Source organism: Emys orbicularis, chromosome 1 (genome assembly GCF_028017835.1).
Source record: "Emys orbicularis isolate rEmyOrb1 chromosome 1, rEmyOrb1.hap1, whole genome shotgun sequence".
Taxonomy (NCBI): domain Eukaryota; kingdom Metazoa; phylum Chordata; order Testudines; family Emydidae; genus Emys; species Emys orbicularis.
The window spans coordinates 142,484,779-142,498,358 of NC_088683.1; the positions used below are offsets into that span (position 1 = coordinate 142,484,779).

The following is a 13,580-nucleotide window of genomic DNA, read 5'->3' on the forward strand; positions in this document are numbered from 1 at the left end:
CAATGAGAAGGAACTGAAGAGGCAGTCGGTCCGCCCTGCGGTTGGGAGCATGAGGTGAACTGAGGCACATGCGTGGACCAACAGACACTGCTTTCAAATTCTCTGACTCTGGGTGCATGGTGCACATGGGTAACCCACAGTGGAATACAATAGGGACCATTACTTGAAGAAGAAACAGACTTTCTTGGTCCTCTAGTCACCAACTGTTTAATGCCTTCAACCAAAAAAATCTATCTCTGTCATAACTATAAAGGGAAGAGTAACAGCCCTCCTGTGTATAATACTATAAAATCTTTCCTGGCCAGAGACTCCAAAATCCTTTTACCTGTAAAGGGTTAAGAAGCTCAGATAACCTGGCAGACACCTGACCCAAAGGACCAATAAGGGGACAAGATACTTTCAAATCTTGGTGGTGGGGGGAAGGCTTTTGTTTGTGCTCTTTGTTTTGGTGGGAGTTCGCTCTTGGGACTAAGAGGGACCAGACATCAATCCAGGCTCTCCAAATCTTTCTGAACAAGTCTCTCATATTTCAAACTTGTAAGTAAACAGCCAGGCAAGGCGTGTTAGTTTTATCTTTGTTTTCTCAACTTGTAAATGTACCTTTTACTAGGGTGTTTACCTCTGTTTGCTGTAACTTTGAATCTAAGGCTAGAGGGGATTCCTCTGGGCTTTTTAAGTTTGATTACCCTGTAAAGTTATTTCCCATCCTGATTTTACAGAGATGATTTTTACCTTTTTCTTTAATTAAAAGCCTTCTTTTTAAGAACCTGATTGATTTTTCCTTGTTTTAAGATCCAAGGGGGTTGGATCTTGATCCACCAGGAGTTGGTGGGAGAAAGGAGGGGAGATGGTTAATTTCCCCTTGTTTTAAGGTCCAAGGGGTTTGGATCTGTATTCACCAGGGAATTGGTGAAGAGTCTCTCAAGGCTACCCAGGGAAGGGAATTAGCACATTGGGAGTGGTGGCAGCGGACCAGATCTAAGCTGGTAGTTAAGTTTAGAAGTTTTCATGCAGGCCCCCACCTTTGTACCCTAAAGTTCAGAGTGGGGAAGCAGCCTTGACAATCTCAAAGGCTATTTCAATTTTATTCCAGCAAGATGGCTTCTTAGAGTTCCTACACATATGATAAAAATCAGGTATAACATTAATATTAGTTATATAGCTTCCCCTAACATTGATCTAAGTTATGCAACTTCAGCTACGTGAATAATGTAGCTGAAGTCGACGTACTTAGATCTACTCACCGCGGTGTCTTCACTGCGGTGAGTCGACTGCCGCTGCTCCCCCGTCAACTCTGCCTGCGCCTCTCGTGGCGGTAGAGTACAGGAGTTGACGGGAGAGTGCTCGGGGGTCGATTTATCGCATCTAGACTAGACGCGATAAATCGATCGCTGCCCGCCAATCCGGCAGGTAGTGTAGACATATCCTATGACTCATCTGAAAGTCCTCCAGCATCCAATACCCCTTATAGTTATCCTGTTGTACTGCTACAGTACTGATGCAGAATTAAGAAAACTTGCTGCGGAATCACTAACATCCTGAAGCACCCAGAGTTTTCCCTGCAGGGCTCCAATCCAAACACTGACCCAGCTTGGCTTGAAAGTCCTGATAAGACCACAGCCAAAGTGGCTGTAACTGCAGGATGCCTCCCATCCCCAACACCTGGGTTTAAGTGATTCAGGAGCTTGGGGAAGGGGAAAAAAAAATAAAAGGAACTTACGTAACAAATGGCTGCGAGCTCCTGTCGGGTATGGGCCTTTTCTACTAGCCCTTGTGCCTTGCCTGGGCTAACTCCATGATCATAGACAGTAAATTTTGTTCCCATAAGGTTGGACCTAGAATCAGGAAACAGAGAGTCAGTGAGATGTTCTATGTGACATAATTAGACTGTGTCAGCCTCTCCTGACATTCCCATCTGGGGTTTCCCATCAGCAGCGCAATAAACAGCTCTAAAGAAAGTATCTGTTACACTGAGCCCATAACCTGACCTGGAAAAACGTCAAGCCAGGACTCCTCACATAAATGGCCACAGTCATCTCTCTGAAAGAGATACTGGTACCAAAGGGACAGCCAGGGGTGAACCAAGAGAGGGTGAGGTCACACTCCCCATGGAGTTGGACTTGATTGCTGCCCTTGGCTCTGACTCAGCAAGACAGGAACTCCAACCTCTCTTGCAGTACATGAACACAGAGACTGTGCACTGGTCGATGGCTTTTATCTGTGGCTCTCACCTGAGTTTTCCAATGAAACTTTCCCCTTCCCGGGATAAATCTGTTGGGTCAATTGAAATGAGATAATTGGATGTTTTGCTCTTTTTCCGTTTTCTCCCTGCAAGAAGGAACGTCTGGAAACACAAAACTTTGGTCATGACAGGAAGCTCTGGAAGAGCCCAGAGGCACAGCACTACTTTCGACCTCCATCCCACTGTCCCTATCACCATTCCCCTGCCCATTAACTCCCACCCACTTTGGCAGACCCCTTCTTGCTAGCCCTATGCCACTTCCATACCACTGACCTTTCTCTTCAGCCCATGAGCAAACAGCCCCAAATCTCAGCTCTCTTTAGCCCACCCAATGGCTCGGGTTTTAAGCACCTTTCCTTCCTAATTTTTACCAGATACTCATCCCTCCGCTCTTCTTTTACTCCTGCTTTAGCTCACCTTCTTTATACTATTGCTTCCACACCTCCCAATTGCTGCCTTCGTACCCTGCCCAGATAGAGATGTGCACCCCTCCTACTTTTCACAAGCTTTCTCCTTTCAGCTCCAGGTTCCTTTCCCATTTAAGCACTGCTCCACAACACACCCAAAGGTTTTGTACTAGAAGTTCAGTAGCCCAGGGCAGGGCTGGCTCTAGGCACCAGCCTTCCAAAAATGTGCTTGGGGCGGCACTTCTCAAGGGGTGGCATTCCGGCCCTTTGGGGGTGGCTCTTTTCAAGGGGCAGCACTACGTTTTTTTGGGTTTTTTTGCTTCAGTGGCGGCACTCCGGCTTTTTTTTTTTTTTTTTTGCTTGGGGCAGCAAAAAACCTGGAGCCGGCCCTGGCCCAGGGCTGGAGACTGTGTGCTAGTCCCAATACCTTTCTGTTGTCGTCCCTTTCCAGGTGCATATAGTAGGTGGGGAAGAGGCCTCGGTCCATTCCTTTCTTATCTCTAGTGATTCGACACTTCACTGTAATGCCACGGGGAGCAGGGCGTAATGCAAACTCCTCCAAGTTCTCCACTTCTCCCAGCTGTGCATCTGTCTCTGGGGATGCAGTGCAGGAAGCACCTGTGTCCTGTGAGAAGACCTATCCCATTAGCAAAGTGAAACAGGTCAGAGGCCCTAGTAACCCAAGAGAAGAACGGCCTGTTGGGTAGGAGGCTCCCATATCACAAGAGGAAAATGCTCGGTTGGGGAAGGGATGCTGGATCAGAGATCTCTGTGTTTCAAATGCTCCATTGAGAAGAAGAAATCAGGACAGAAGTTTCTCCTACCCTGGGAGAAGAATACCCCTTTAAGGCAGGAGAAGCTGGGCTAGAGTCCCAAGTAACTAGAGGGTAGAATGGCTTGCTAGGGAGGGGATGCAGGGTGAAAAGCTGTTATATTCAAAGGGAGGAATGTCCCTTTTAGCGTAGTATTTATCACTAAGCTAAGCTTGAAATGTATTGTAAAAAAAGACAGGATGAGGAATAGCACTTTCTGATCAGTCTGGATCCTGGAGTGGGACAGGCTGGGGAAAACCACGGTATGATGGTACGGCTAAAACCATCAGTGTGTCTATGCTTGCTCAGACTGTATCTAGAGTGGAATTAACTCTCCCCATAGCAGGAGTGAGCACTAGAGGAACAGTGACAACAGTCAAGATGCAGAATATCAACAAAGGGACACAGATGGCGGTGGAAGCTACTGGAGGACTGGATATGAGGTACGGAAGCCAACACCCTGGCTTCCCTCTGGATTCAGGTCTGAGCACACTAGCTACAGGCTAGGAGCTGGAACTAGCATGTTTTAACACCGAGGTACTGTAACTGGGGGTCAGCCACTCTAATGGTTAGAGCTTGGGGCCAGCCAGCCCTGTTCATTAATCAGGTGCAGCTGAGGAGGAGGGGAATCACGCGTTCCCTACAGCCAGGCTGTCAGTAAGGAAGGAGAAGTAGGGGAGCAGGAGCATCAAGGAGTTCCCTGGAAGAGGCTGCCAGAGTCCCCTAAAAGGAGAGGCTGAGGGAATCTGCTGGGGGGGGGGGGGGGGGAAGGGACGCAAGGGGGAAAGTCCTGGGAGACAGTGCTCAGCCAAAAGAGCAAGGAAGAATCCTGCAGTAAGTCCTGAAGCAAAAGTGACAGTTAGGCAAAAGAGGAAAAGTCCCTTAGGTGGACTGAGAACTGTTTCTGTTAAGTTTTTTTGCTTATGTCTGGAAAATAAAACTGTGCCTGGAAAGAGACTTGGTTGTGGGAGTGAGTCCTTTGTGGTCTGGACGCAAGCCAGCACCTTACACATGGGCACTAGAAAGCATGGGTCTGTTTCTCATTGAGAACAGTGTTTTCATGACACTTACTGTAGCAGATTTCTGGCTGGTTGCGGAACTAGGCCTCTTAGATTCAGAATATGGTGAATGTGATCTTGACCTCTTTCCAGCTTCTTCCTCCTCTTCAGTGTCCTCATCGAAATTCAAACTGCCTGAGATCCCTGTCAGAATGCAGGACTAGGTAACCTCTAATGGAAGGTGTCACAAATGCATGGCATCACCAATTCACATGTCCCTCAGTTACCTTCCCTGCTCCTAGCCTCACTTTAACCCACAACATACCTGCAATGATTATTTACATGGAAAAGTAATATTAGGGTAGTAATGATTCCCTTTTAACTGTCTTTAATGCAATAAAGATAAAATGTTCAAATGGGGCGACCTAAAGCGAGGCACCTAAGTCCATATTTCCACATCTCTGAAAATCAGACCATTTATTTGGGTACCGAAATAGGAATTCAGTAGCCTAATTTCAGGCACTTATGTTATATAAATTTATTTTTGCACATTTCTCTGATGCTCCTTGCTGTAGTTTGTGAGACTGAGTATCTCACAAACATTATGTTATTATGAATTAATCCTTATGTTCCCAGTGTGAGTTTTCCTCTTGTGGGATATTGCTTTCTGAGCCTTGAAATCCATATTACTAGTGACACTTTAGTGAAATGAATAAGAAGCTGTCTGGCTTTTATTAATACATACACATGATATACCATACTGCTTAGTTTATACGTTCATTCAGTTAAATATGCCCACGTGTAACAGAAGCTGCTCGCACAATTTTCATTTGGCTGGAAGGTTTGGATAGCACTCTTGTAAATGGATTTCCTGATTAATATGGTATTCTGAAAAGACCTTAGGAAGGAAACAAGGATTGGGATGTAGTGTGACCATGTCTATAAAGAAGGCAGTGAACGGTGTCTACTATGAGCACACTGAATTCTCCTATTCCTCTATCCCAAGTGATAGCCTGGGAGAGGTGAAGGAGAGAACAGGGAGACACTGGTTTAAAGGCACTGAGAAAATTAAGGTCCCATGGAGGAGTGGGGTTCTGTATGGGGGGGAAAACAAGTTGTGTAAGCCTTTAAGTAATCCAGCCATGGTAGGATGGGCAAAAACTGAGACCTATTTCTTATACCCATTGAGGGCTTCTAAGTGCCTTGGAGGTTGCTGAGTGACCCCTGAGAAGCCAGTCATCCAACTGTGGGAATATTGTGATACCCCACTGACATACGTGGGCCGCTATTGCTGAATGGACCTTCGTAAAGACACTCAGGGCCTATTACAAAACATAGGAAACGCTTGTGGGAGGAGTGGATACCTACATGAAAGCAGGTGTCCTGGAGGTCGAGAGCAATGAGCCAGTTTCTCAGATCTAGGGATGTAATTATGGTGGCTAGCGTCACTATCCTGAAGCATTATGAAATGACATAGGTATTCAAATGTCTGAGATCAAGGATCAGTCTCCACCCTCTTCGCCTTCTGGGGACTATGAAATAGCTGGACTAGAACCCTCTTCTGACAAATTCAGGGGAAAGTGGCTTGATTGCCCCCAAGAGCAGGAAAGATTGGACCTCCTGCTTTAAGAGCTCCTCATGAGAGAGGTCCCTGAAAAGAGACAGGGAAGGGAGGTGGTGGTGGTGTATGCAATATTCCATGTCACCCACCTCTAATATCCATTTGTCTGAGGTGATGTGCTTCCAGGCAGGTAGGAAGTGGAATATTCAGTCACTGAAAGTGGGTGGAATGGTAGAATTGTACAGCAGAGGATCTGGGGAAACAGGATGCGCGATGCTCTTGACCAATCTGTCAAAACTTTCTCTTAGAAGGGGGTGCAGATTGGGTGGTTGTAGGGGGCGGGGGAGTGGTCCTCTTTTGTGAGGTTTGGATCTCCTCCTCAAAGGCTCCGAAGGTCTAAGAAAGTCTGGTGTGGGTGCTACTTGAACGGTCTGGAACGCTGTGCAGCTTGAGACCGCCTCAAGTGTCTTTTTGTTGCAGGCATATAAATTCCCAGTGACCATAGCATTGCCTTTGAATCTTTAAGGGTGTGGAGTGAGGAGTCTCTGTCTGTGCTGAAGAGCTTGAGCCCTTCAGAGAGAAGGTCTTCAGTGGTATTCTGCACCTCTTTCAGGAGTCCAGAAGGCTGAAGCCAAGATGCTCTTTGCATATCCACAGTAGTAGCCAGGGATCTAGAAGCTGTGTCAGCGGCATCGAGAGTGGCCTGCAAGGAGGCTTTCATGATTAACTGACCCTCAGAGACGAAGGACTGAAATTGGTCTTTTTAGTCTCGTGGCAGGCATTCAATAAAGTGTGGTGAACTTGGAATAACTGTTAAATAATATTTCACTGTCAAGGCCTGGTAGTTTGCCACTCAAAATAGAAGAGCTGCTGATGAATAGCTCTTTCTGCCCAAAAGGTCTATTTGTTTGGCCTCTTTATCCAAAGGAGCGGGTCTGGAGTGAGCTTGATGGTTTCCTTCATTAGCCACGTCCACCACCAGGGAATTAGGGGTGGGATGGGAGAAGTACTCCATTCCCTTACCTGTAATAAAACATATTTTATCTCCCCGCTTGGGTAGAATAGTGGCAGGTGTTTGCCATAAAGTACATGAAGGCAATAACAGTGCCTCATTAATTGGTAGGGCAATTTTTCCCTGAGGGGATGATATTTAAAATGTCCATCAGGGAATGTTGAGACTCCTGGGCCTCTTCTAGCAGGATCTGGAGGGATTCCATCAGGTGTTTCATTAGCTCCTGGAAAGCCCTAAAGTCATCAGCAGAAGAGGGCAATGGTGGCATTACAACCTCATCCGGGGAGGAGGAGGAGGAGGAGGACTTGGCTGATAAGGGTGAGCTTTCCTCCATCTGTGGCTCTTGCTCCTCTTGTACCGAGGGGGCATATGGCACCGAAGGATGGTCTGTCAGTGCCTGTGAATGATGCGGTACTGGTGGGTGTTGGGGTTTCTTTCTGGCTGGTACCCTCTAAAACTGTTCCACAAAATGCCCCCATGGGTTCCAGTAAGCCCACTCAGGAGGGGGATAGGTGAGGGGTCCCCAAGGATATTCATATCCCAAAGGTCTAGGGTATCTGGTGGGCTCCACAAGGTCCTCTTCAGTAAATGGACTCAAGAAGGGTGTGACAGTTCCAAGGTAGAACCCTTTACAGAGACCTCAGAGTCAGAAATATCATCCCCTGGGCTAAAAGGGGGTGGGGGGGCTGAGGCATTGGTGCTGGTACCAAGTGTTGGAAATCAAGTTGCAGCTGTCAGTGCAGTACCCAAGAGAGAGATCTAGTAGAGCTCCTTAGTAAGGGAGACCCTGTTTTATGCAAAATGAGAAGATCTTCCAGGGAAAAGATCTTAGAAGGCTTAGAAGCAGCCAATCAGGGCCAGGCTGGGCCCTATATAAAGGCTGCAAAGCAGAAGAGATACGAGTCTCTCCCTGACAAGCAATGGGGGAGGACTGGCTCCCAGGGCTAGCACCTTAGATAGAACTGCGCTGGGCAGGCTCAGGGCAGCAGAGGGAAAGCTCCAGCCTGATACCTGCCAGGCTGCAGCCCCTGCTAAAAAAGGGCCGAGAAGGTGCAAGGGCCAAAGAGAAGTGGCCCAGGGAGCATGAGCAGTAGAGGGGAAAGAAGGAGGGCAGGACATGGCTGCCGCCAGAGGGTCCCTGGGCCGGGACCCAGAATAGTGGGCGGGCCTGGGTCCCCCCCCACCCCTTTCCACTGCACCTGGCTGTGGAGGAGCATGGCCCAATACAGACTGTGGCTTGCCCCTGCAGCAAGGGGCTAGACTTTGGAGCTGCAGTTGGCCACGAAGGCAGGTGCAGACTGAGGACAGTGGATACCCCCGGAAGGGGAGAAAACCGAGTGGGGCACAGCTGGAGGGCTGTGTCCAGAAGAGGACGCCGCAAGCCAGGGAGCAACACAGGTCCCAGACAGCACTGCAGAGCAGAACAATGGGTGAGACACCACCTGCAGAGGGTGCTCCATTAGCTGGACAGAGCTAATTCCTGGAGCAACCAGCAGGAGGTGCCACAGTGGTGAGTGTGCAACCCGTTACAGGTACCAATGCTTTGGTACTGATTTCAGTCTGAGACTCCAAGTGAAATTGGTACCAAGGTGTCAGTACCATATAAGAAGAGGGGTGGGTTACCCCTTAGGGGACTCAAAGTCTCCCAGGACTGAGATTTATGGGGTGACCTACCACTCTTCTTTGTTTCCCTGGTAAGAGTCTTAGAAGTCGCTGTCTCTGGGGTGCTGCCAAGGTTCCAGCAGTCACCTGAGCTGTCTGAGATGCTGAGGCTGATGTGCAAGGGGGGAAGCAGACCCCTCAGAAGCTAAGGAGTGTTCCATTAAGCAAGGTTCAAATTAGCCTCTGTCTTTTCTACACCTGCCTTTAAACCCTGAGCAGACCTTGCCCTTGATGGGAAGTGAGTCTCTCCGAGACACCACAGAAAACTAGAATTCCTGTTGCGTGGGCAGGGCTTAAACCACACTGTCTTTGGCATAATCTGGTGCTAATGCACTAAACCAAAAGCCCTGAAGCAGGGAGGGAAGAGATCTCCCCTTTGAAACCACAACTGTTCTGAAATTAAATAAAAATAACAAAACAATAAACTAAGTAAATAACTAAACGGAAAAAAAAATTCACAGTAAGTGAGAAAGGTGGGAAGCTGTAGAACAGCAGACACTAAGGGTACGTCTATACTTACCTCCGGGTCCGGCGGTAAGCAATCGATCTTCTGGGATCGATCCCGGAAGTGCTCACAGTCGACGCCGGTACTCCTGCTCCACGAGAGGAGTACGCGGAGTCGACGGGGGAGCCTGCCTGCCGCGTGTGGACCCGCGGTAAGTTCGAACTAAGATACTTCGACTTCAGCTACGTTAATCTTAGTTCAAAGTGGGGGGTTAGTGTGGACCAGCCCTAAAGCTATGTCTACACTACCACCGGATCAACGCTCCAGCAATCGATGCACCGGGGGTCGATTTAGCAGGTCTAATGAAGACCCACCAAATCGACCGCAGATCGCTCTCAGGTCGACCCTGGTAGTCCACCCTGAACGAGAAGAGTAAGGTAAGTCGACAGGAGACACTCTCCCATCGACCCAGCGCGGTGCAGACACCGAAGTAAGCCGACCTAAGCTATGTCAACTCCAGCTATGTTATTCACGTAGCTGGAGTTGTGTAATTTAGGTCGACATACCACGGTAGTGTAGACATCACCCAAGTTTTGCTCCATCTCAAGCTACAGATGGGTTGAGAGATAAATGAGTGACAATGGGTCTGCACCTCCCTACATGACCTCATATGGGAGCATGAGGAGCTGTTGTGTAGGCTCAGGCCTGCAGATGCTGCTTTACGGTCTCCAGTCAAAAGTGCACAGCACCCACAGGGCATATACTTGAACAAGAACTGAGAAGGAACTTCTGTGAGCTTCCTGGGATTTATACTTGGGGTCACACCACTTTATTTTATGATCCTATCTGATTTTTTGTGGTAAGCAGGGTTAGGAGTGGGAAAGCACAGGAAGTGCTGTAGTACATGGTTTTGTTGATCCTGTAAATTGCATTCTTCTCTACGAATCAATATTAAACCAATGTCCCAGTATGGTATTGCACATACAGGGCATTGCTGGAGGTGCTGTGTTTTGGAGGAGATATAAAGCTAAGTTCTGGACTACTTGTCAATAAACATCCCAAGGCATATTTTGAAAGAGGAAAGGCGTTAACCCTGGCGTTCTGGCCAAATTCTAATCTGTGTACTTACATTCTGCCTCCCTAAATTTCCCATGTAATTTCAATCAGTTATTCTCTTGCACTTCCTGTCTTAACTCTTGTGTAATGTTGCTGTTCATGGATAAACAACTGTTGCTTCTGAGTGGTGGATGACACGATCCTTACAAATTACTGCATAACTCATAGGTTAAGTCCTTTGGGAACCTTTTAGATGACAGGCACTGCAAGGTAATGTAAACTGTTACTCGAACGACATGGTATTCATTTTTATTTCACTGCAAAATGTTTAGACAGCACGCAACTAACAGACTTCCTGCAGTACTGGCATGGATGTGATACACTTGGCAGAAGTGAACACTCTGATGAGAAACTGCTCAACAGGACACAGTATTTGACAATAAACCTTTACACATATTTTCTATAACAGCTGTTTGGGATATCCTCTGAATCAGGAAGAGCACCTTTCCTGCAGGTCTCCTGAGCAGTTAAGTAATTACTGCATTGTTGGCTGTGGAGGTTTCTAATACTTAAGAACTATATTGTGTTGTTACAATATTAATACAGATAGGTACATGGAATAAAAATGTCCTGGACTCTGGCAAAACCAAGAGAGGCAATTTGTGACGACTTCCTTTGGAAAGACCAGAAATTATACGGTATTTCTGTAATCTTTTAAAACGTGATAGATATATACCAGTTCGTATTAGCATTTTAGACAAGGGAATGACTGTTACTCATCCGCCAATGTATGTTCTAGAAATTGCTGGCTGCCTTTGTGTATGGAAACTCACATGCACACTTGTATTGTGAGAGGATTCCTCATAATTTTTAGTTTTCTAATGAAATAAAAAATAAAATTATAAACTGGGAAAACCTGACAGAGACCCCTGTCCAAACCCTGCATATAGCCAACTCTCACCTCGTTTCTGTAGGATTTCTTGCAGATCCGGCTTGGCAGCTGTATCTATCAGGGTCTCCTCATCGTTGTCTTGATCTGCATCGTCTTCTGTTGTGGAAGATCCTACGGAGAGGATTTGGAGTTTGGTCCCTAAGTCTTGGACTTCTGGCTTCAGGAAGGCAGCTGGGCCATCAATGCCTGCAGGCAAAAGTGAAACAGAATGGAGAAATCTCACTGCTTTTGTAACTGACTGTGTCAAGCATCACAAGAAGGCATCTCATTTCACCTCTCCCTGCCCAAACACCCTTTTAGAACACTGATGCATCTGAGTGCCCAGACATTTTCCAAAAGGGGGGGGGGGGGGGAAAGACTGTCTTCCCAAAAAAGCACTTTACAGGATTATGAGTCAGGAGAACTAGATTCTAAATCTGGCTCTGACAGACTTCCTGTGTTACCTAGGGAAAGTCATGTTAACCTCTCCAAGCCTCAGTTTCCCCATCCCTAAATGGGGATGATGATACTTCCATTTTCACAAAGTGTTGTGAGTTTAAATTAATTGATGTTTGTAAAGCACATTGAAACTCCTAGATTTTTTTTTTTTAAGCCTTTACTGTCCACAGTAGTCACCTATCAGAGGGGTAGCCGTGTTAGTCTGGATCTGTAAAAAGCGACAAAGTCCTGTGGAACCTTATAGACTAACAGACGTATTTGAGCATAAGCTTTCGTGGGTGAATACTCACTTCGTCAGAAGCATGTAGTGGAAATTTCCAGAGGCAGGTATAAATATGCAGGCAAGAATCAGCCTAGAGATAACGAGGTTAGTTCAATCAGGGAGGATGAGGCCCTCTTCTAGCAGTTGAGGTGTGAACACCAAGGGAGGATAAACTGCTTTTGTAGTTGGCTAGCCATTCAGTCTTTGTTTAATCCTGAGCTGATGGTGTCAAATTTGCAAATTAACTGAAGCTCAACAGTTTCTCTTTGAAGTCTGGTCCTGAAGTTTTTTTTCTGCAGGATGGCTACCTTTAAATCTGATATTGTGTGTCCAGGGAGATTGAAGTGTTCTCCTACAGGTTTTTGTATATTGCTGTTCCTAATATCTGACTTGTGTCCATTTATCCTTTTACGTAGGGACTGTAGTCATGTTCTTTGTTAATCACCTTGATGTTAGTCTATGAATACTCCACTATGTAAGTCACAGTAAACTAGGGGTTGTTCACAGCTGTAAGCAAGATGCCAAACTATATGTAGCCACCACCTGGGTTTCTGGTGGAACCAACGTACCCAAGGTTAACCATATAAAGCAGCTGTGATACTGCAGTTCTTGTCACAGACACTTTCACAGAGAATGCAGTATGTGCCAGGGATATGGAAGAGTGAAGGTTGTTTGGGGTACCTTAAAACAAATTCTAGATAGTTTGGAAATGCAGAGTTAAGTGCAGTCTTTGCTTTGGATTTCTTGGCTTTCTGGTGTTTTTGTATTTTAAAACTGCAACGGTTTACTCAGGTGTTTTACCTTTGGGTTACTGACACATTTACAACCTTCACTCCATCTTAAAGATTCTTGGTCTGAAAATATAAAAGGGGAAGCTATCCAATTTTCATCCCTCTTTCCTCTGACTTCTGTAGTATCTAGTTTTGTGATTCAGAGGCGTTTTTATTCTCTCCTGTCTCATTTCAGAAGTGCTCTCTCCAACCAGAAAGTTTCTCTCAATCTGCTTTCTCCCAGTTAATTCTAAGTAGGCTACACTGGTCTACAATTTTTGAGAAGTCGTCTGCTTCAAAGATAAAATGTGCTATTTATTATGTATTTTGATGTGCTGAATTCAAATATGACAATTAAAACAACTGACTGGCTACTGTTTCTAAGATATTTAAGTTTTTACATTTTATGTCTATGTATATTGATGCATCCGAAGAAGTGAGGTTTTTACTCACGAAAGCTTATGCCCAAATAAATCTGTTAGTCTTTAAGGTTCCACCAGACTCCTTGTTGTTTTTGTAGATACAGACTAACACGGCTACCCCCTGATACTTGATACTATGTATATTGTGTAGATAGTAGAGTTTTAATCATAAATTGTAAACCTAGGTCTTTTCATGTGTTTATGGTTGCTTTACATGATAATATTTCACCTGTCCTGTTTATGTAACACTTTAAAAATCAGCAAAAGGGTTTTATAAATAAAATTTATTATGAAACAAAAGGCAAAAAACTATTATGTACATAGTTTAGTCCTATTCAGTGTCTACTCGGCGCTTCTTGGCTTGTCTCTTGTATTCATTACATGGAGCATCTCTTGTCACTGTCCAGCAATAGTCTGCAAGCATTGATGGGCTCCATTTGCCCTGATAGCGTTTCTCCATTGTTGCAATGTCCTGGTGAAATCGCTCGCCATGCTCGTCGCTCACTGCTCCGCAGTTCAGTGGAAAAAAATCTAGATGAGA

The 13,580-nt window shown here is 46.0% G+C and overlaps 1 protein-coding gene across 1 annotated transcript in view; it reads right to left on the reverse strand.

The window, feature by feature from the left end:
- The window catches only part of TULP3 (TUB like protein 3), an 81,218-nt gene that overhangs the window by 7,009 nt on the left and 60,629 nt on the right, over positions 1 to 13,580 (reverse strand). The window contains exons 4-8 of the mRNA XM_065420705.1: positions 11,157 to 11,333; positions 4,533 to 4,663; positions 3,077 to 3,286; positions 2,232 to 2,344; positions 1,721 to 1,835 (exon numbers count right to left, since the gene is read on the reverse strand). Of these exons, the coding sequence (XP_065276777.1) occupies positions 1,721 to 1,835; positions 2,232 to 2,344; positions 3,077 to 3,286; positions 4,533 to 4,663; positions 11,157 to 11,333 (746 nt within the window). The remainder of the gene's footprint in view (positions 1 to 1,720; positions 1,836 to 2,231; positions 2,345 to 3,076; positions 3,287 to 4,532; positions 4,664 to 11,156; positions 11,334 to 13,580) is intronic.